Source organism: Salvelinus sp. IW2-2015, linkage group LG4q.1:29 (genome assembly GCF_002910315.2).
Source record: "Salvelinus sp. IW2-2015 linkage group LG4q.1:29, ASM291031v2, whole genome shotgun sequence".
Taxonomy (NCBI): Eukaryota; Metazoa; Chordata; class Actinopteri; order Salmoniformes; family Salmonidae; genus Salvelinus; species Salvelinus sp. IW2-2015.
In genome coordinates this window covers 73311488-73333265 of record NC_036842.1, presented here as the reverse complement: position 1 = coordinate 73333265, position 21778 = coordinate 73311488, and the positions used below count along the sequence as shown (strand labels likewise).

Below are 21778 nucleotides of genomic sequence, written 5' to 3'. Positions count from 1 at the left end.
TTCATAACAATTCACTGTCAGCAGGACTTTACACGTCCCAAAAATTTGTATTGTCATTTTGCAGGTGTTTATAAATGTGAAAAAAATTATTGATTGATTGCTCGTAGTTGTGTGGTTGCGGTCAGAAGTTTATGTCGTTGAGGTCAGGAGTTGTGTGGTTGTGGACACTAGATGTGGTCAGAAGTTGTGTGGTTGTGGTCAATAGTTGTGTGGTTGTGGTCCTTAGATGTGGTCAGAAGTTGGGTGGTTGTGTTCAGAAGTTTTGTGGTTGTTGTCAGTATTTGTGTTGTCGTGGTCATTAGATGTGGTCAGAAGTTGTGTGGTTGTGTACAATAGTTGTGTGGTTTACAATGACACAGTTGTGGGTTTGATTGTTAAATGCAATGCCCCTTTAGACCTCCTTTAATGCTTTAAAACACAGTCATCCATTTCAGCGTATGGACCCATTTTGCATTGAACATGTGCAAGTTCGGCATTTTAGATGCGTTTAAACATTTCATCCCATTATAGGTTTTGTCCCCTTTAATTAAGTTTAAACAGGCTGTATCTTTAGATCCTTTAGTTGCGTTCCATTGATGCATTGTATTTCCACTTTAGGCCTAATATTAGACATTTTTATTAGGCCACATTGTGCATTGGTTCTCAGTGTTTCCCAAACTCAAACTTCTTAATTGTTTTCACAGCGCTGTGTTTTGAATTCCATTTCCAAGTTAACATTCCAATTATAAGCACATTTGCGCTTCCATAATATGCTTGATCAAACGATTGCATTGAACAGGGCAGCTCATTCATTTGCAGAGGTTACTCACGGCTGGCGAATTCTAGGAGTTCAAGTCCTTCCAAGCGAGCTGTCCTTGCGGTCTGAATGCAATGATAAATATAAAAATATCCAGCGTGTGTCCATACCGAAGCTTTCCTTCCGATAGTAATCCTTCACGGAGTCTTTTGACTTGTCGTCACCAAATACAGTAATTGCCTCAACAGCACTCTGTAGGGTAACACCATGGTGTAGCCAGAGGACAGCTAGCTTCCGTTCTTCTTTCGGTACATTGACTTCAATACAAAACCTAGGAGGATCACAGTTCTCACCCCCTTTCATAGAGTTACACAGTAATTCTGACAACTTCCAGAGGATGTCCTCCAACCTATCAGAGCTCTTGCAGCATGAACTGACATGTTGTCCACTCAATCAAAGAATCAGAGAATTAATCTAGTACTGAAAGCATAAGCTAAAGCTAGCTCGCACTGCAGTGCATAAAATGTGGTGACAATAGTTGAACAGTTTTGAACTAATTAATTTATTCAAAAATGAAGGGAGAGCAAGAGAGAGAGAGAGATAACTAGAAATATCATTTTTTTTCACCTTTCACTTACTTAGCTAGCTAATGCAGCTAGCTAGTTAAGCCTACACAAACACCCAGCTCAAACAGAGGATGCTATGTTAGCTAGCTGACTTTGACTATCCAACACTGGAACTCTTCCAAGTCAAGTTAAGCTTTTGGCTTTACTAATTAATTTCCACCGGGGCCCGCCGGTGTAACTGCTAAACTGGTTACTGACTGTACTGCATGATTGTAGCGGGTTTACTAATGCATTAGTTCTATTAGCTATGTTGACTATGATGTTACTTTAGCTAATATGGTGACAATGATGTAGGCTGTGTGTAGCGGTTAGTGGTTATGTTACACATCAGACAACTGATGTGTTGTGCATTAAAGTCCACAAGCAAAGGGAAAAAGTGAGAGGAGGAGAGCCCATAGATGCGATAATCAATACCACGAGATATTTGTATGTGGCTGCTATGAAAGTGAACTGTGTTTACGTGTGATCAGGGGTGTATTCATTCCTCCTATTCAGTTGAAAAACGTTTATTAAACGGAAGCGAACTGAACGAAACGGGGATAAACATACCTGAATTTGTCCATTAAAAACTCTTGTTTGCAACTGTTGGACGAATGATTACACCGTAGATCAGCTAGATGCAGGCAAAAGTGTGCAAGGCGGTATTGAATGTGTCACTGTCTGTCCATGTGTCACTGCCTGTCACCTCAACATTTTCCCTTAACCTGTGTGCACCAACGTTATAAACTTTCATTCTTAGGCTAGGTTGTAGCAACCTAATGATGGGTATAGGGAAAATGTGTGTATCATGTAGTAGCCTAAACCTATCAATTTTACGTTGAACTGGTTGAATGGAATATGAATGACATCCAATATGCTATAATAGGAATAAGGCCATGCTCATGAAAAAAAGAATCATCCTCCCTCATCTTAAACTGCACCGACCGCCACTGGTCTACACACAATACCCCATAATGGCAAGGTGAAAACATGTTTAATATTATTTGGGCAAATGATTGAAAATTAAATACAGAAATATCCCATTTACATAAGTATTCACACCCCTGAGTCAATACATGTTAGAATCACATTTGGCAGTGATTACAGCTGTGAGTCTTTCTGTATAAGTCTCTAAGAGCTTTGCACACCTGGATTGTACAATATTTGACCATTATTCTTTTTTAAATTCTTCAAGCTCTGTCAAATTGGGTGTTGATCATTGGCCATAGATTTTCAAGCAGATTTAAGTCATTACTGTAACTCGCCCACTCGGGAACATTCACTGTCTTCTTGGTAAGCAACTCCAGTGTAGATTTGGCCTTGGGATTTAGGTTATTGTCCTGCTGAAAGGTGAATGAATCTTCCAATGTCTGGTGAAAAGCAAACTGAACCAGGTTTTCCTCAAGGATTTTGCCTGTGCTTAGCTCCATTACGTAACTTTTTATCCTGAAAGACTCTCCAGTCCTTAATGATTACAAACATATGAATACCACGATGCAGCCACCACTATGCCTGACAATTTGGACTGGTACTCAGTGATGTGTTGTATTGGATTTGCCTCAAACATAAGGCTTTGTATTCAGGAAAAAAAGGTAATTCCTTTGCCACATTTTTTGCAGTTTTTCTTTACTGCCTTGTTGCTAACAGGGTGCATGTTTTTGAATATTTGTATTCTATACATGCTTCCTTCTTTTCACTCTGTCAATTAGGTTAATATTGTGGAGTAACTACAATTTTGTTAAACTCTGTCACCATTGGCTTCATGGTGAAATTCCTATTTCAGCTTTTAATTTTAAATTAATTTGTACATATTTCGAAAAACATACACATTTAATTCAACATCTAAAAACCCTCCCACTTTAGTAGATGCTTTTTCCACTTGGTTCACTCGACCTTATTCATGGTTTCCACCTGCATAATGGTGAAGGAATTATGAGGGAATTAGGTCACGGTTAGAATATGGCTTATCTGTAGACACACCTCCACCACACCTTCATTTCTTAGATCTCTACCTGAACAAATAGCTGGTGAATAGCATGCTATTCTCATGCTTAAGTTCAAAGTCAGAATAAGCATAGTGAAAAAAGTGCATAAAAAGGAATGACGATTTATTTACACGTGCTTAACTCGGGTCAGAATCTGCCTCTAAAGGATTTGGTAAACAAAATGTCCTTATAAAGTGTGCTTTACCATGTCAAATAAAGTGACACAAGGTCCCCTTTGGCACCAGGGAGTATGTACCAAGGCAAAGTAGGTAATGACAAAGACGTACTATTGAACTTTCCCTTTTCAATAATGTGCCTATACATACAGTATCTTCCAATGTGTGTCTTTAAGAGACACCGCCCAGGATTTATCAGTAGTCAGATGATGTGTTTTATAAAAGTCAAGAACCATATCTTGTCCTGGTCAACCATTAACACAAAACGTCATATAGTACCCTCCATGTGCCTCTCTGTCTAACCATTAACAGTAAAATGGCCAATATAGAGTGAACTCTCGACTTGAACCACTGTTATGTCTGCGGGGGGGGCTAAATACATTTTATTCTATTGCAGTGAAATTAAAGTGGATTTAATTGTAATTTTTGGTCAATGATCTACATAAAATACTCTGTAATGTCAAAGTGGAAAAAAGATTACAAATTATTTTTAAGATTAATAAAAACCAGAACACTAATATAGCTTGATTAGATAAGTCTCCTCCTCCTGAATCAAGGTATTGGGGATCATGATATTCATTGTGTTATTGGTAAGAAACTCCAATGTAGATTTGGCCTTGTGTTGTAGGTTATTGTCCTGCTGAAAGTTGAATTCCTCTCCCAGTGTCTGTTGTAAAGCAAACTGAAGCAGGTTTTCATCTAGGATTTACATTTAACATTTACATTTACATTTAAGTCATTTAGCAGACGCTCTTATCCAGAGCGACTTACAAGATTTGACCTAGGTTTAGCTCCATTCCGTTTCTTTTCATGCTAAAAAAACTCCCCATTCTTTGCCTATGTCAAGCATACCTAAACCATGATGCAGCCGCCACTATGCTTGAAAATAAGGAGGTCAGGGATGTGTTGTATTGGATTAGCACCAAATATAAGGCTTTGCATTTAGGCCAAAAAAGTGTATTCCTTTGCTGTCTTTTTTTGCAGTATTACTTTACCGCCTTGTTGCATACAAGATGCATGTTTTGCAATATTTGTATTCTGTACATTTTTATTCTTATTTTTACTTTGTCATTTAGGCTATTATTGTGGAGTCACTACAATGCTGTTGGTCCATCCTCAGGTTTCTCCCATCACAGCATTTGAACTCTTTCCATCCTGTCCTGCAGCTCAGTTCAGAAAGACGCCTGCCTCTTTGATGTGTCTGGGTGGTTTAACACATCATCCACAGCATAATTGTGACCCGTCAGGAAACTAGGCATTTGTTGCGCATCACTACTTCACAGGAGAGGGATTTGAACGTAACCTTTTCTTTAATGATCAAAATTAGTTTTTTTTGCAGATATGCCTTCTGGAACATGTGGACTTTCATGTGCCTTAATAACAAACTTCTATGCCTTCTGTAAATATGTAAATATGAGCCTAGTTGGTTTCAAATCAAAGTGTATTTGTCATGTGTGCCAAATACAACAGTTGTAGACCTTACAGTGAAATGCTTACTTACAGGCTCTAACCAATAGTGCAAAAAAGGTGTTAGGTGAACAATAGGTAAGTAAAGAAATAAAACAACAGTAAAAAAGACAGGCTATATACAGTAGCAAGGCTATAAGAGTAGCGAGGCTACATACAGACACCGGTTAGTCAGGCTATTTGAGGTAGTATGTACATGTAGATATGGTTAAAGTGACTATGCATATATGATGAACAGAGAGTAGCAGTAGCATAAAAGAGGGGTTGGCGGGTGGTGGGTGGCGGGACACAATGCAGATAGCCCGGTTAGCCAATGTGCGGGAGCACTGGTTGGTCGGCCCAATTGAGGTAGTATGTACATTAATGTATAGTTAAAGTGACTATGCATATATGATAAACAGAGAGTAGCAGCAGCGTAAGGAACCTTCCCGCTAGCCATGATTGGCTGAGATAATGGATGGGCTGGACATGCCGAGAGATTAGTTCAGATTGGTCTGCCATGTAGCACACTTCTGTCTATAACATGAGCTGCTCAGTATTTGTAGGTAATCCTTTCTGACGCTGCTTTTTTGAAAGATATCACGTAGTAGAATTGCAAATGAGTTGCTCCACTTTCTGGAGGACAGAATTTTTAAATCAGTGGAATGCTTGGTGGAATTAGAGTATGATAGCTAAGGAGATGGAGAAACTTATTGCGTTTGATTGCAAATAAACAGAGGGAGTCAAAAAGAGAACACACCGAATTCTGTTGTATAAAATACCTGTCTCCAGATTACATCTTCAAACTAAGGGCAGCCATGACATCCGTGACAGAGAGGGAGAAGCGTCCATTCATGTATACAGGTAAGATAGTCTAGCAAGCTACATTTTCAGATATTATGCGTTTCTAATTTTGTCAGAAAGTTGTTTGCATTTCAAGTTAAAGTGTACTGTTAGCTAGCTAGCTAACGTTACGTGTATGGTCTGTGTAGTAATATTATTTGTATCGCAGAGCCATTTGCATTGCTAGTTATAGCCTAATGTTAGCTAGCTAGCTAACATTGAACCTGGTTGGTTAGCTACATGCAGATTCATGCAGGGTAGTAATGTTATGAGTTGGGATTATGGTTAAATGTTTAGCTAGCTAGCTACATGTCTAAACAAAAGACTCCACTATGCAAGTAACCATTTCACTACACCTTCTGTATCCTGTGCATGTGACAAATAACATTGGATTTTTATTTGATATAGTATGTTTACCAGAGACGGTAATGTGAAGAACATGACTTGCACCAAAGTCAAATTAGGATATAACATTAGGCCAACGAGACAGTGTCCAAGTTAAGAAATTCTCCGGTAGAATCCCCTGCTTTTATTTTGTCACACTCACAACCGTAAACTATTTTCTGTCATTTGCTCACCATTAAGTTGTAAATAATGATCTTGTTGTGAGTTTATTTTCCTGTAATAAGGAAGACAAAAGAGCTAAAGTGAAGACGTTGTCAGCTATATGATATGGTCAACTAAAATCATTTTTAAACGGGTGGATTTATTGTCTTTTAAAATACAGTAGTTATGTTATTTAGGGCCACCAGGCTACTGATGTCACACAGCCTGTAGCTTTTTTGTTTATACTTTTTCATAACGACAAGTTTGATGTCGGACGACAATAGAATTTTCATGATGTCACTGCGACATCTGTTGATAGATATAGTATAAACCAGCCTTTAGTCTTGAAATTTTGGGTTGTTTAGTACATGGCCTCACATGTAAATCCTTATAGAGATGGGTGGCGCTAAGGCTTAAGAGGGTGTAAACGATGCTGAATGAGTGTAGACAAAGAAGAGCTCTCCAGTAGGTTTACCAAAACATTCAAGGCCCATTTTCTCAAAAGTGAGGTAACAAGTTTATCAACTTTCCAAGCAGAATTACTTTTCCATTGTTCCTCAACTGTATTGTATGATATACCATTTTCTATCTCTGAGTCTCTACTTTTATCCAATGTAAAAAACACAATTTCTAATTTTGCTAGATAAGACCGAATCGAAGCCGGTCGGTCACAATTATTAACTTGACCATGCTTAAAGAAATATTAAATGTCTGATTTGTTATTTTTACCCATCTACAATCACTGCCCTTCTTTATGAGGCTTTCACAAAGTTCCCTGGTCTTTGTAGTTGAATCGTTGCTTGAAATTCAATATTAGACTGAGGGACCTTACAGGTGTTGGTAACCCTTCATTTTACAGTCTGGTAATTACTAGGTAAATACCTAGCAACAAAAAGTAAATACATAGTAACTATTTAGTCCCAAACATACTTACTAGGAACCAAGCATGTAAAAACTACTTATGAAATACAAAGTAACAAAATGTAATTATATAGTAGTCCACTTTATTCCAAAATAAATATATTAAGGACCTTATAAGTACAAGGTACTTATTATGTAAATACCTAGAAACAACATCTGATATTTTATTTATTTTTTACCATGTACTTACCACATAAATACCTTCAAGTCAATCATCCTGACGTTGGTATCCTCTCACAATGTTTATATGTACTTTGCCTTTAGTTACCATGTACAGTGCATTTGGAAAGTGTTTAGACCCCTTCACTTTTCCACATGTTGTTACAGTACAGCCTTATACTAAAATTTATTAAATTGTTTAAATCTACACACAACACCCCATAATGGCATAGCAAAAATAGGTTTTAAAAAATGTTAGCAATTTATTTTTAAATATCACATTTACATAAGTATTCAGGCCCTTTACTTGGTACTTTGTTGAAGCACCTTTGGCAGCAATTACAGCCTCGAGTCTTCTTGGGTATGACGCTACAAGCTTGGCAAACCTATATTTGGGGAGTTTCTCCCATTCTTTTCTGCAAATCCTCTCGAGCTCTGTCAGGTTGGATGGGGAGCGTCGCTGCACAGCTATTTTCAGGTCTCTACGGAGATGTTGGATCGGGTTCAAGTCCGTGCTCTGGCTGGGCCACTCAAGGACATTCAGAGACTTGTCACGAAGACCCTCCTGCTTTGTCTTGGCTGTGTGCTTAGGGTCGTTTGTCCTGTTGGAAGGTGAACCTTCACCAAAAGTCTGAGGTCCTGAGCACTCTGGAGCAGGTTTTCATCAAAAATCTCTCTGTACTTTCCTTCGTTCATCTTTCCCTTGATCCTGACTAGTCTCCCAGACCCTGCTGCGGAAATAAATCCCCACAGCATGATGCTGCCAACACCATGCTTTACTGTAGGGATGGTGCCAGGTTTCCTCTAGATGTGACGCTTCTCATTCAGGCCAAAGAGTTCAATCTTGGTTTCATCAGACCAGAGAATCTTGTTTCTCATGGTCTGAGAGTCCTTTCGGTGCCTTTTGTCAAACTCCAAGCAGGCTGTCTAGTGCTTTTTACGGAGGAGTGGCTTCTGTCTGGCCACTGTACCATAAAGGCTTCATTGGTGGAGTGCTGCAGAAATGGTTGTCCTTCTGGAAATTTCTCGCATCTCCACAGAGGAACTCTGGAGCTCTGTCAGAGTGACCATCGGGTTCTTGGTCACCTCCCTGACAAAGGCCCTTTCCACCGATTGCTCAGTTTGGCCGGGCTGCCAGCTCTAGGAAGAGTCTTGATGCTTCCAGACTTCTTCCATTTAAGAATGATGGAGGCCACTGTGTTCTTGGGGACCTTCAATGCTGCAGAAAGTTTTTTGATACCCTTCCCCAGATCTAAGCCTCGACACAATCCTTTCTTGGGAGCTCTACGGACAATTCCTTCAACCACATGGCTGGGTTTTTGCTCTGACATGCTCTGTCAACTGTGGGACTTTATATAGACAGATGTGTGCCTTTCCAAATCATGTCCAATCAATTGAATTTACCACAGGTGGACTCCAATCAAGTTGTAGAAACATTTCAAGGATGATTAATATAAACAGTATGAATCTGAGCTCAATTTTGAGTCTCATATCAAAGGGTCTGAATACTTATGTAAATAAGATGTTTCTGTTTTTTTTATTTTATAAATTCTCAAAGATAAAAAAAAAAACTGTTTTTGCTTTGTCATTATGGGGTATTGTGTGTAGATTAATGAGGAGGGGAATTATTTAGTCCATTTTAGTATAAGGCTGTAACATAACAAAATGTGAAAAAAGTCAAGGGGTCTGAATACTTTCCGAATGCATAGTATGTTTGTATTAAAAGGTCTGTAAAATTAAGTGATGTCTGTTTCCTGGTATATACAATGAGGTTACTTGTAAAATACTACCACATTGGATGACTCCATCTGATAAAGACGACAGAAAATCTGTCCGTGATCTTACCCTGTTGTCTCATGGTACCACCTTCACACTTACAGGGTAGGTTAAAAGTAGACAGGCTGTAAAATGAAGCTGTATACATGTAAATACCAGATACTTGTAAGTCAACTAACGCTCTATGATTTAGTCTAATTATTGTGTAGACATAATGTACCAAGTAATTTTCCTTACATCATACAACCTTAACACTTACAGGGAAGGTACATTTTACATAGACATTTTAGTCATTTAGCAGACACTCTTATCCAGAGCGACTAACAATTCGTGCATTCATCTTAAGATAGCTAGGCGAGACAACACATCACAATCGTATCAAGTACAGTTTCCCTTTTAAAGTAGTTATCAGCAAAGTCAGTGCTAATGGGAAAAGAGAAGTGCTGTGAGAGTACTTTAAGATACTCTTTAAAGAGGTAGGGTTTCAGATGTTTTTGAAATATGGGCAGGGACTCCGCTGTCCTGACTAGAGTGAAGCTTGTTTCACCATTGGGGTGCCAGGACAGAGAACAGCTTATTTTTTCCCCCATTTACGATCTTGTCTCATCACTGCAACTCCTCAACTGGCTTGGAAGATGCGAAGGTCGAGTCATGCATCTTCCGAAACATGACCCGCCAAACCGAGCTCCTTAACACCCACCCGCTTAACCCAGCTGCACCAATGTGTCAGAGGAAACACCGTTCAACTGACAACCATATTCAGCCTGCAGGCGCCCAACCCGCCAGAAGGAGCGCGATGAGTCAAGTGAAGCCCCCCCGGCCAAACCCTCCCCTAACCCAGACAACGCTGGGTCAATTGTACACCGCCTTATGGGACTCCCGATCACGGCCGGTTGAAACACAGCTTGGGATCAAACCTGGGTCTGTAGTGACATTTCAAGCACTGTGATGCAGTGCCTTAGCCCACTGCGCCACTCAGGAGGCCAGACAGAGAACAGATTTGACTGGGCTGAGCGGGATCTGAACTCCCGTAGGGGTGGGAAGGCCTAGAGATGTAGGGTTTGAGCATAGCCTGAAGGTATAGAGGGGCAGTTCCCCTTGCTGCTCCGCAGGCAAGCACCAGGGTATTGAAGATGATACGAGCTTCGACTGGAAGCTAGTGGAGTATACGGAGAAGTGAGGTTGGTATGGGAGAACGTAGGAAAGTTGAACATCAGGCGGGCTGCGGCATTCTGTATAAGTTGCATGGGTTTGATGGCACAAGCGGGGAGCCCAGCCAACAGAGACTTGTAGTAGTCTAGACGGGAGATGACACGTGCCTGGATTAGGACCTGCACTGCTTCCTGTTTGAGAAAAGGTTGTACTCTACAGATGTTGAAGAGCATGAACCTAGCGAGTCACTGCTTTGATGTTTGCAGAGAATGACAGGACTTCTAGGTCCAGGGACACGCCAAGGTTCTTTGCACTTTCTTTTCAAAACACTTGAGCGTGCTGTCTCTGACCAACTCTATCGTTATCTCTTTCAGATCAGCCAAACTATTCAGGGTTCAAACCAGTCAGGGTTCAAGGCGGCTTACTCAACTGAGACCACTCTTCTCTGTGTCACAGAAGCTCCAGAAGGAGGTCCAGATGGAACTGGCATGTCGGGACGGCATAGCAGCCTGTAAGGTGAGCGCGTACTTGGCAGCCGTAGTTGGAGTAGGCGCACACCCCCCTCTCTGCCCTCCGGTGGATGATTGAAGATACCTCTGAACAAAGCCATGAACCCCTCATACAAAGCCAGCTCCTCCTCTCCTCTCTCCCAGACGGCCGTAGCCCACTCCAACACCCGCCCAGTCAGCAGAGAAATAACCGTGACAACCTTGGACTTCTCGGTGGTGGGGCTCCCATCTGGTGAGCAAAATAGAGGAAGCACTGGAGTAGGAAGCCATGGCATTTAGATGAGGTTCCGTCATATTTGTCCTGGAGGGACAAATGGACATCGCTGATCTGGGCGGACTGCTGAATGGACTGGTGTGCTGGCTCGCTGAGTCGACTGGTTGTAGAGTATCCTCCGCTAGTTGAAGGCAATGCCGCCCGGGTATGTTTGAGATGTTGAAGAACCAAGGACCTCATCCACAGCCATCCCCAGTTGCGCCAGCTGGTCGTGGTGTTGATGAAGTAGGTTAACCTGTTCGTGGACCGTCTGATTCCCTGCTTCTTCCATTTGTTGAGACAGTACTCTGTAACGGAGACGCTGGGACTTGAGAAGCAGGTGCAGGTGGTGAGTTTAATAAAGCAATAAACATGGAACAATACAAAACAAGAGTAGCGTCTCAACAGGAAACAAATAACCCATACTGCCTGGGGAATGGAACGAAGGGAGTGACAGATATAGGGGAGGTAAGAGCGGGAGTAGACGTGACACTGCCCTTCTTTATGAGGCTTTCGAAAAGCTCTCTGGTCTTTGTAGTTGAATCTGTACTTGAAATGCAATACTTGACTTAGGGACCTTACAAATGTTGGCATGTGGGACAGAGGAAGAGGGTAGTTGTCCCATGTGCTCCCTCTCCGAGGAGGTCACCAGGCTGCTTGTTTATGGCGCACACCTGTCACCAGCGTTACGCGCATTTGCACATAATGACACTCACCTGGACTCCATCACCTCCTTGATTACCTGCCCTTTATATGTCACTCCCTTTGGTTTCTTCCCCAGTCGTCATTGTTTCTCTTCCTGTTTCACGTCGGTTTCCCTGTTTGTGCTTCTTGTTTTGTTCATTTATTAATTAAATGTATTCACTCCCTGAAATTGCTTCCCGACTCTCTGTGTATATCGTTACAGTAGTGATTAAAAAACATGTCAATCCCTATTATTTTACGCAGTGAGTCCATGTAACTTATTATGTGATTATTTTTTGGGGTCAAAACAAGGGGGTGCAGTACCAGTCAAACGTTTGGACAAACCTACTCATTCCAGGGTTTTTCTTTATTTTTACTATTTTCTACATTGTAGAAAATTATGAAATAACACATATGGAATCATGCACTAACCAAAAAGGTGTTAAACAAATACAACATTTTTATATTTGAGATTCTTCAAAGTAGCCACCCTTTGCCTTGATGACAGCTTTGCACGCTCTTGGCATTCTCTCAACCAGCTTCATGAGGTAGTCACCTGGAATGCATTTCATTTAACATGTGTGCCTTGTTAAAAATTAATTTGTGGAATTTCTTTCCTTCGTAATGCATTTGAGCCAATCAGTTGTGTTATGATAAGGTAGGGGTGGTACACAGAAGATAGCCCTATTTGGTAAAAGACCAAGTCTATATTATGGCAAGAACAGCTCAAATAAGCATAGGGAAACGACAGTCCATCATTACTTTAAGACATGAAGGTCAGTCAATCCAGAAAATGTCAAGAACTTTCTTCAAGTGCAGTCGCAAAAACCATCAAGCTCTATGATGAAGCTGGCTCTCATGAGGACCGCCACAGGAAAGGAAGACCCAGAGTTACCTCTGCTTCAGAGGATAGGTTCATTAGAGTTACCAGCCTCTATAAATGCCAAATAAATGCTTCACAGATTTCAAGTAACATCAATTGTTCAGAAGAGACTGTGTGAATAAGGCTTTCATGGTCGAATTGCTACCAAGAAACCACTACTAAAGGACACCAGCAAGAAGAGACTTTCTTGGGCCAAGAAACACGAGCAATGGACATTAGACAGGTGGAAATCTGTCCTTCGGTCTGATGAGTCCAAATGTTTGATCTTTGGTTCCAACCGCTGTGTCTTTGTGAGACGCAGAGTAGGTGAACGGATCATCTCTGCATGTGTGGTTCCCACCGTGAAGTATGGAGGAGGAGGTGTGATGGCGTGGGGGTACTTTGCTGGTGACACTGTCTGTGATTTATTTAGAATTCAAGGCACACTTAACCAGCTTGGCTACCACAGCATTCTGCAGCAATACACCAACCCATCTGGTTTGCGCTTAGTGGGAGTATCATTTGTTTTTCAACAGGACAATGACCCAACATACCTCCAGGCTGTGTAAGGGCTATTTGACCAAGGAGAGTGATGGATCAGATGACCTGGCCTCCACAATCACCCAACCTCAACCCAATTGAGATGGCTTGGGATGAGATGGACAGCAGAGTGATGGAAAAGCAGCCAACAAGTGCTCAGCATATGTAGGAACTCCTTCAAGACTGTTGGAAAAGCATTCCAGGTGAAGCTGGTTGAGAGAATGCCAAGCGTGTGCAAAGCTGTTATCAAAGCAAAGGGTGGCTACTTTGAAGAATCTCAAATATAAAATGTATTTATATTTGTTAAACACTTTTTTGGTTACAACATGATTCCATGTGTTATTTCATAGTTTTGATGTCTTCACTATTATTCTACCATGTAGAAAATAGTAAAAATTAAGAAAAACCCGTGAATGAGTAGCTGTGTCCAAACTTCTAACTGGTACTGTATGCAAAGACAATATTTTAGTTCTAAAAATTATATTCATTTGTAAAAATGTGTAGCATTTTCTTTTCACTTTGACATTATGGATTATTTTGTCTAGATAAATGACACAAAATCACAATAAAATGTATCTCATTCCACTTTGTAACACAAGAAAATGTGAAGAAATCCAAAGGGAGTGAATACTTATGATACCCACTGTATGTGGAGTGGATGATAAAGGGGTGGAGGGGATATTGACATAATGGAAGGTAGGGGGGGTTAAGAATGAGTAAGCTAGTGTTAGGAATGAGGGGGCTGCTACAGATGAGTGTGAGGGGGGGGGGGGGGGGGGGGGGGGGGGGGGGGGGGGGGGGGGGGGGGGGGGGGGGGGGGGGGGGGGGGGGGGGGATGAGGGGAGGGGGAGGAGGCGGTCAGAGGTGAGGTCAGAATATACCCTAGAGTAGAAACACCTGCCACTACAAGTCTGTGACCTCAACCTTTTAAACTCTCATATCTTTCATCACACACTTTAACGTTTATAGTCACAAGTGACTGGGCATGACACTGCAGAAAACACATCACTCGTCTCTGTCACCAGTTGACTCAGCACTCCCAGTCCCTTTAAGTGACACACATAATGACTGAGTACAAGTTTATATTTTATCTGAACTATGCATTACAACAGGTGACCATCATGAAACATGTCTGAAGTCATTATGAAACAAGGTCACCATAGGACTAAACCATTTTGTTCTGAGCTTACAATAAATGAGAGTAGGAGAATGTCAGTTAAAATGGGACTGGGTAAGAGGCCATTTATTGCACAAATAAAACATCATAACAACATAAACATATGAGGGAGATGTTATCCTGTGATTTTAATGCCTACCAAAGAACACCTACATGCTAAAATACAGTACAGTACATTTAGTCCTTGAGTGCTTTTTCGTCTTTAGTCTATACACATGTCAAATGACTGAATAAAAATTATACCCCTGATTTGAATTAATTATGTTCATAGGGTGATACTATATAACCTGATAAAAAAAACACTGAATGTGTACAAATGATAGCTTGCTATGGTTGCTAGCTATATTGCTTGCTATATTGTACACAATCACTGACAGTTGCTCTAGCTACAGTATCTACTGGAAAGAGGGAAATCCCCAACACCATAAGGAAGCGCTTCATAAACCATATTCAATTAATCCAATCAATCAAACGATGGTCATTGTCAAGTCATGTTGTTCTCTGGCCCATCTGGCTCTACAACTCATCAAAATAATCACCTCATTCGCTCATCTTACTGAAATAGCATTGTACTAAAAAATGAATATATCATTGAAGATTCTTCTAAATAACACCAAAAAAATGGTGCTGCAGAAATCACATTCAAACACACGTTTTGAGGTCCAGGAAAATTCTGAATTGCAAATGGTGTCTTGTGACATACCACTTAACGTAGCCTTTTATGTAGAATACCAGGTGAACTCTGTGAGTAAAGGTGTTATTCCAGTCTCTTCAGTGGTGAGGTGGGAACAGTATCTTCCAGTAGTGGACCAATAGGCTAACGTTGCGCAATAATTTGGGGCATGTAGCCTATTTGAGTCATTATGGAACTCAGACCGCACGTAGCAGGTTAACCCTGGAGCCTGGCGCACGGTTCACAATGACTGGACCGTTGTCATTACAGTTCAATTATTAGTAAGGATTATGGTTGATTTATCGGACTAGCCTATTGTTCAACCCCTATTGTACACTTTTTTCACCTTCCAATATTTTATGGATTGAATTTGAATATGGCAACTTTCAGGATGAATCAAAGCACTGTATTTTTGATTCATTTCTATTGTATTATTGACTGCATGTTTGTTTATTCCATGTGTAACTCTGTGTTGTTGTTTGTGTCGCACTGCTTTGCTTTATCTTGGCCAGGTCGCAGTTGTACATGAGAACTTGTTCTCAACTAGCCTACCTGGTTAAATAAAGGTGAAAAATAAAATTTAAAAAATAAAAATATTATATTTTGTGCATAAAGGCTCACCAAACCAGTTTATGTCATACATACCTTCCTAACCCTAATATTTGCCTAAATAATCTACCAGAATATTTTTTAACCAGTTGGTGCTGAAACTGTAACAAATATGCATATATTTAGATGTATTCCTTCCATTGATCTCTAATACTCTGAAGCTTTTCTCTCGATGTATTCTAGTGAGTCTGTCGACCAAATTTGAATTAAAGGTACACCGTATTTAAAGGGATGGCTTTAGATGAATGTACAGAAAACTCTATTGAATGAAAACTCGAGGAGAAAGTCTGTTGGCCAGCAAGTGGGAGGATTTTATGAGTTCTATGAAATGTATTTATCAATTTACAAGGAAACCACGCCTGCAAAGCCCGTTACACGCCTGCATAAGGAAAGTCTGAATACCAACTACTGAGAAGTGCATAGGAAAGGCATACATTTCCTGAGTCTGAATCGACCCCTACGTCCATAGTACACCATTGTCTTGGTTCCGGACAACCATCCCAGTAGGAGTAGTAGAATGAAGTTATCCCAAGATGCTGATCTGAGGTCAGTGTTGCATTGCTTCCCTCAGTGGTAAAGGTTAGTATTTGAGGAGGGTAAACTGTTTCTGTGCCAGAGGGAGAACTCCACCCGCAGCATAGCAGCTTCTCTAGAGTCAGGAGTTAGAGGTTAAGGGTCCAAGCGGCCCCCTCAGTGATTCGTCAAAGAAGGGCAGAGGGACGTCTTGGCTGAGCAGGGGCATCCTCTCTCCGAGCACAGCGTCTCTGAAGTTTGGTCGTCTCCAGGCATAGACCACGCTGTTCAGACAGCCCTGCAGAGACAACATCACCGCCTGCAGAGACACCAGGATGGAAATGGAAGGGGGCACCTAGTCAGTTGCACAACTGAATGCATTCAGCTGAAATGTGCCTTCCGCATTTAACCCAACCCCTCTGAATCAGGATGGAGTATAGTGGGTAAGGATAAAGCATTATGGGTGCTTATCTTAGTGTCATTATTCATTTTACATAGCTAAAGAAGGCTCTCTAGGGGAAAATGGCAATTCATTCTGGGTGATGGTATCTTGGAAGGGCTATGTCTGCAATCATCAGTGAGATAGTTGAAATACTGACCTGTATAACATACAGGGGGAAGAGATTTACTTGAGGTATGTCTGGTATCACAGACAGGACAACCAGAACAAGAGCTGGGGAAGGTACAAAATAGATTATATTAGTCCTGAGGTTGGAGTTACAGAGTTACACACATACAGGGTGTGTGTGTGTGTGCGTGCGTGCGTGGGTGGGGAGATGAATTTGTGTACCTGGGGTCCAGCAGAAGATGATGACCACCATCATGTAGCGAGCAGTGGAGAACATACCCCTCAGCCGTTTCCTGGAACGTCCATCTCCCTCCACAGGAAATAGTCCCTCCTCCTCATACCTGCGATACCAGCTGCCCACCTTGTAGTAAACCACCTGTACAGGTACATCATCATCATCACCTTAGCTCATAATTTTCATGATCATCATTCTATTGGCTGTAACTACTGTAAACTAACCCATGTTAGTGAAGATCTATGGTACTTACTGTGCAGCACACCAAAACTGGTATCACACTGACGAAGAGGAAGCATTGTATGAAGATATCATGGATATGTTCCTGGAAAACAACACAAACAAGGTCTCATTCTTTATGCTGTCCAATCCCTTTATGAACAGACAGATACAACATGTGTGGAACAAGGTATTTACTCACTATATCTGAGCAGTTGTCCCTCCAGATATGCAGGAAGAGGATACAGCTAAGAGGAACACACAATCACAGAGAGATGTGAGACACTCATAAGAAATGTTTTGCTAGAGTATGTACATTTTCTCTCATTAAAGTGTCATAAGCATTATGCAAATGCGCCAGGATGAACCCTGGCCTGTGCTGCACACAAAGAGACACACACACCTGTTGCAGTATGTGCTAGCTTCACCGTTGTTTGCCGTCATGTGGCTGGGTGGTGCCAGGACTAAAGTCATCACGTACACAAAGTACATCACCAACGGTATAAACCTGTAGGGGCATCTCACACACACACAGTCAGGGGCATACTGTATGTTGCTTTTAAGCCACTACGCAAAGCAGTGTGGTTAAAAGCAGGGATGCTTCTATTTGAAAATGAAATAGTTTGACTCACCACACACAAGCATATACAGGCACAACCCCCACCCTTTGTCTACACTGGGACTGGGGAGAGAGAGGGATATTTGATTTTAGAATAAATCAAACAAAGTTGAGGTGTGTGTGAATGTGTGTAAGTGTGTGTGCATGCGTGTGTAGGAGCCCTTGGTGGATGCTTGGGTCCTCACCTCTTCCTCTCTTGGTCTCTCCCTCCATCCCTCGACTGCATGCTTTGACTCCCAGGCATACACTACCACCAGCAGAAACGACACAAAGAAATACATCTGGAACAGAGAACCAAACACACACACACACACACACACCACACACACACACACACCACACACACACACACACACACAACACACACACACACACACACACACACACACACACACACACACACACACACACACACACACACACACTGTTAAATAATTATAATAGCAAATGGCACACAGTAAAGTGTCAAGAGCACTTCAGTTAAACGTCTATAATAGAAAGGACAAGCAGTAAAACTTTGCGTCGTCACACTATGCGATGTCATTTTTAGAGATAGTGTCATGCTCCATGACATAACACAGTATAGAACAGTTCACCCAACACAAATTCTGTCTGATTTACACAGGAAAATGCTATTACAATTGGATCACGCTGAAGCACTCAGAGACAGATTGTATGTATATCTACATCTATACCTTATGTATACCTTAGTCTAGAGGTGCTCACACAAGCTATTTTATACATTTTTCGTCAAAGCTATAGAGTGTATTTGAGGGAATAAGGACAAAATTAAACTGTTTAACAAACTCTTTTGCATTTACAGAATGTTCATTCTAAGATTAGGATCATTATAGTGCATTATCCCTACATACAGTATAATAGCCACATGAGACTGGCTCACCAGTGACAGAGGCAGTAGTTTTTCACAGATTAACACACTGGGGGTGAAGGTGTGTGTTTCATTCATTGCGCTGGTGAACATCAGGGTGACTGCTGCAAACAGATCAGCTAGAGCCAGCTGGACCAGGGGATTCACCTAAAGAGACACAGGCATTTGTGTGTTTGCAAAACTAAGAGAACGTGACAATAACATTGTACATCTCTAGCCATAGAATATATCCTGTCTAATGTGCTTGATGCAGGTGGGAATAAACGTGATATAATTCATACCCTTGGTGTTACAGCTTCAGTACGCCACAGGATGTTTTTGTGCTGGTCAAGGGCAGTCAAGTCAGGAGTGAACCACGGGCTATATCTGTTCTTAGTTCTAAATTTTTTGAATGGGGCATGCTTAATTAAGATGGTGAGGAAAGCACTTTTGAAGAGCAACCATGCATCCTCTTCTGACGGGATGAGGTCAATATCCTTCCAGGTTACCCGGGCCAGGTCGATTAGAAAGGCCTGCTCGCTAAAGTGTTTTAGGGAGCGTTTGACAGTGATGAGGGGAGATCGTTTGACCGCGGACCCATTACGCACGCAGGCAATGAGGCAGTGATCGCTGAGATCCTGGTTGAAGACAGCAGAGATGTATTTAGAGGGCAGGTTGGTCAGGATGATATCTAAGAGGGTGCCCATGGTTACAGATTTAGGGTTTACCTGGTAGGTTCCTTGATCATTTGTGTGAGATTGAGGGCATCTAGCTTAGATTGTAGGACGGCCGGGGTGTTGAGCATGTCCCAGTTTAGGTCACCTAACAGTACGAACTCTGAAGATAGATGGGGGGCAATCAATTCACATATGGTGTCCAGGGCACAGCTGGGGGCTGAAGGGGGTCTATAACAAGCGGCAACGGTGAGAGACTTGTTTCTGGAAAGGTGGATTTTTTAAAATAGAAGCTTGAATTGTTTGGGCACAGACCTGGATAGTATGAAAGAACGATGCAGGCTATCTCTGCAGTAGATTGCAACTCAGCCCCTTTGGCAGTTCTATCTTGTCGGAAAATGTTATAGTTAGGGATGGAAATTTCAGGATTTTTGGTGGCCTTCCTAAGCCAGGATTCAGACACGGCTAGGACATCCGGGTTGGCGGAGTGTGCTTAAGCAGTGAATAAAACAAACTTAGGGAAGAGGCTTCTAATGTTAATATGCATGAAACCAAGGCTTTTGCGGTTACAGAAGTCAACAAATGAGAGCGCCTGGGGAATTGGAGTGATGCTGGGGACTGCAGGGCCTGGGTTAACCTCTACATCACCAGAGGAACACAGGAGGAGTAGGATAAGGGTACGGCTAAAGGCTATAAAAACTGGTCGTCTAGTGCGTTGGGGACAGAGAATAAAAGGATCAGATTTCTGGGCACGGAAGAATAGATTCAGGGCATAATGTACAGACAAGGGTATGGTAGGATGTGAGTACAGTGGAGGTAAACCTAGGTATTGAGTGATGATGAGAGAGGTTTTGTCTCTAGAGGCATGGTGTGTGTGGGGGAGTGGAACAAAAAAGCTAGCGAAAGCATATTGAACAGGGCTGGAGGTTCTACAGTGAAATAAGACAATAATCACTAACCAAAACAGCAATAGACAAGGCATATTGACATTAAGGAGAGGCATGTGTAGCCGATGATCATAGGGTCCAGTGAGTAGCTAGGAGAGCTGGAGACGTGGCGATTCAGACAGCTAGCAGGCCGGGGCTAGCAGATGGGCCTCCGTTGCATCGGAAGAGCCTGTTGAAACCCCCTCGGACGGTTACGTCGGCAGACCAGTCGTGATGGATCGGCAGGGCTCCATGTTGGCAGTAAAGGGTCCAGGCCAATTGGCAAAAGAGGTATTGTAGCCGAGGAATTGGCTGGTGGATCTCTTCAGGCTAGCCCGGGAGATGGGCCTAGTTCGAGGCTAACTCCAGGCTAACTGGTGCTTGCTTTGGGACAGAGATGTTAGCCAGGAGTAGCCACTCGGATAGCAGCTAGCTAGCTGCGATGATCCAGTGTAAAGGTTCAGAGCTTGCGGTAGGAATTGTGAGATGAGGTAGAGAAAAAGCAGTCCGATATGCTCTGGGTTGATATCGCGCTGTGCAGACTAGCAGGAATTGACCGGGCTGAGGCTGGCTGATGTCCAAGATAACGGTGATGACCACTAAATGGGCTAACTGACTACTATCTAGTTAGCTGGCTAGCTTCTGATGGGGGTTCCGGTTCTAAAGTATAAAAAAATAGCAGATCCGTACCACATTGGGTGAGGCGGGTTACAGGAGATTATGTTCAGTCCGTAGATGGAAATTGAGATTAAAAATATAAAAAACATACAATAAATACACAGGACGGGACAAGACAAGACAAAACAGACGTCCGACTGCTACGCCATGTTGGTGGTTTTACTAGTGTTCTGGGGTGAGTTACTGTATATTTAGGGTCCATGGACATTCAGTTAATAGTTTGTACTGGTACTGTTTGTTCCCTTTTCTATCGTTTAAGTATGTAAAAAAAATACATAAAGAAAGCAATAAAGAAAATAAAAAATAAAGGAAGAGAATAAGAAGGAGAATAAAGAAAAAATATAATTTTAAAAACAATGGTGCCGCCGGAGATGGCAGCATCGCAACTAGCTCTTAAGCAACTCTGCAGTATTTTGTTTGTTTATGTACTATTTTTTTAAGTTATTAGCTCAGGAATTGTTTTGTGTCATTAAATACAGCCAGGAAGAACTATTGGATATTAGAGCGGCGGTAACTCACCAGAACTTCCAGCATTACGACTTCCCTGGAGCGGATCCTTTGTTTGCTCTCCCAAGAGCAATCAAACTTATTCCAGAGGCTGACCCAAAACAACGCCAGCAAAGGAGAAGTACTCAAGGCGGTCTTCTGGTCCGACTCAGGAAGCGTGCACACCACCCACCGCTCCCAAGTATTTTACTCGCTAATGTCCAATCTCTCTCAAGGTGAGAGTTGCTTTTCAGAGAGACACCATGGATTGTAACATACTCTGCTTCACGGAAACCTCTCTCTCTCTCTCTCTCTCTCTCTCTCTCTCTCTCTCTCTCTC

General features: G+C 41.9%; 1 protein-coding gene across 2 annotated transcripts; it reads right to left on the bottom strand.

Moving 5' to 3' along the window:
* Positions 1 to 14405: 14405 nt before the first annotated feature.
* On the bottom strand, positions 14406 to 21738 carry LOC111961184 (transmembrane protein 116-like). 2 transcript variants are annotated; one of them, XM_070443102.1, is made up of 9 exons: positions 18708 to 21738; positions 17992 to 18087; positions 17820 to 17869; positions 17591 to 17695; positions 17390 to 17435; positions 17222 to 17293; positions 16956 to 17109; positions 16765 to 16838; positions 14406 to 16484 (listed from the first exon to the last, which is right to left on the bottom strand). In XM_070443102.1, the coding sequence occupies exons 1-9, from the start codon at positions 18786 to 18788 to the stop codon at positions 16308 to 16310; spliced, it is 855 nt and encodes a 284-aa protein (XP_070299203.1). In that variant the 5' UTR covers positions 18789 to 21738; the 3' UTR covers positions 14406 to 16307. The 2 variants fall into 2 exon arrangements, with proteins under 2 accessions (XP_070299203.1, XP_023839041.1); XM_023983273.3 differs by having other exon boundaries at positions 17992 to 18053.
* Positions 21739 to 21778: the final 40 nt, after the last annotated feature.

Bases quoted from the DNA above. Each gene is read 5' to 3' on its own strand.
- LOC111961184 (XM_070443102.1), bottom strand. From the start codon at position 18,788: ATGTTCACCAGCGCAATGAATGAAACACACACCTTCACCCCCAGTGTG. The intron at 17,696-17,819 runs GTGAGTCAAACT...ATGCCCCTACAG, and splicing joins CCTGTATATGCTTGTGTGTG to GTTTATACCGTTGGTGATGT. The intron at 17,436-17,590 runs GTGTGTGTGTCT...TGTTCCTCTTAG, and splicing joins GCTAGCACATACTGCAACAG to CTGTATCCTCTTCCTGCATA.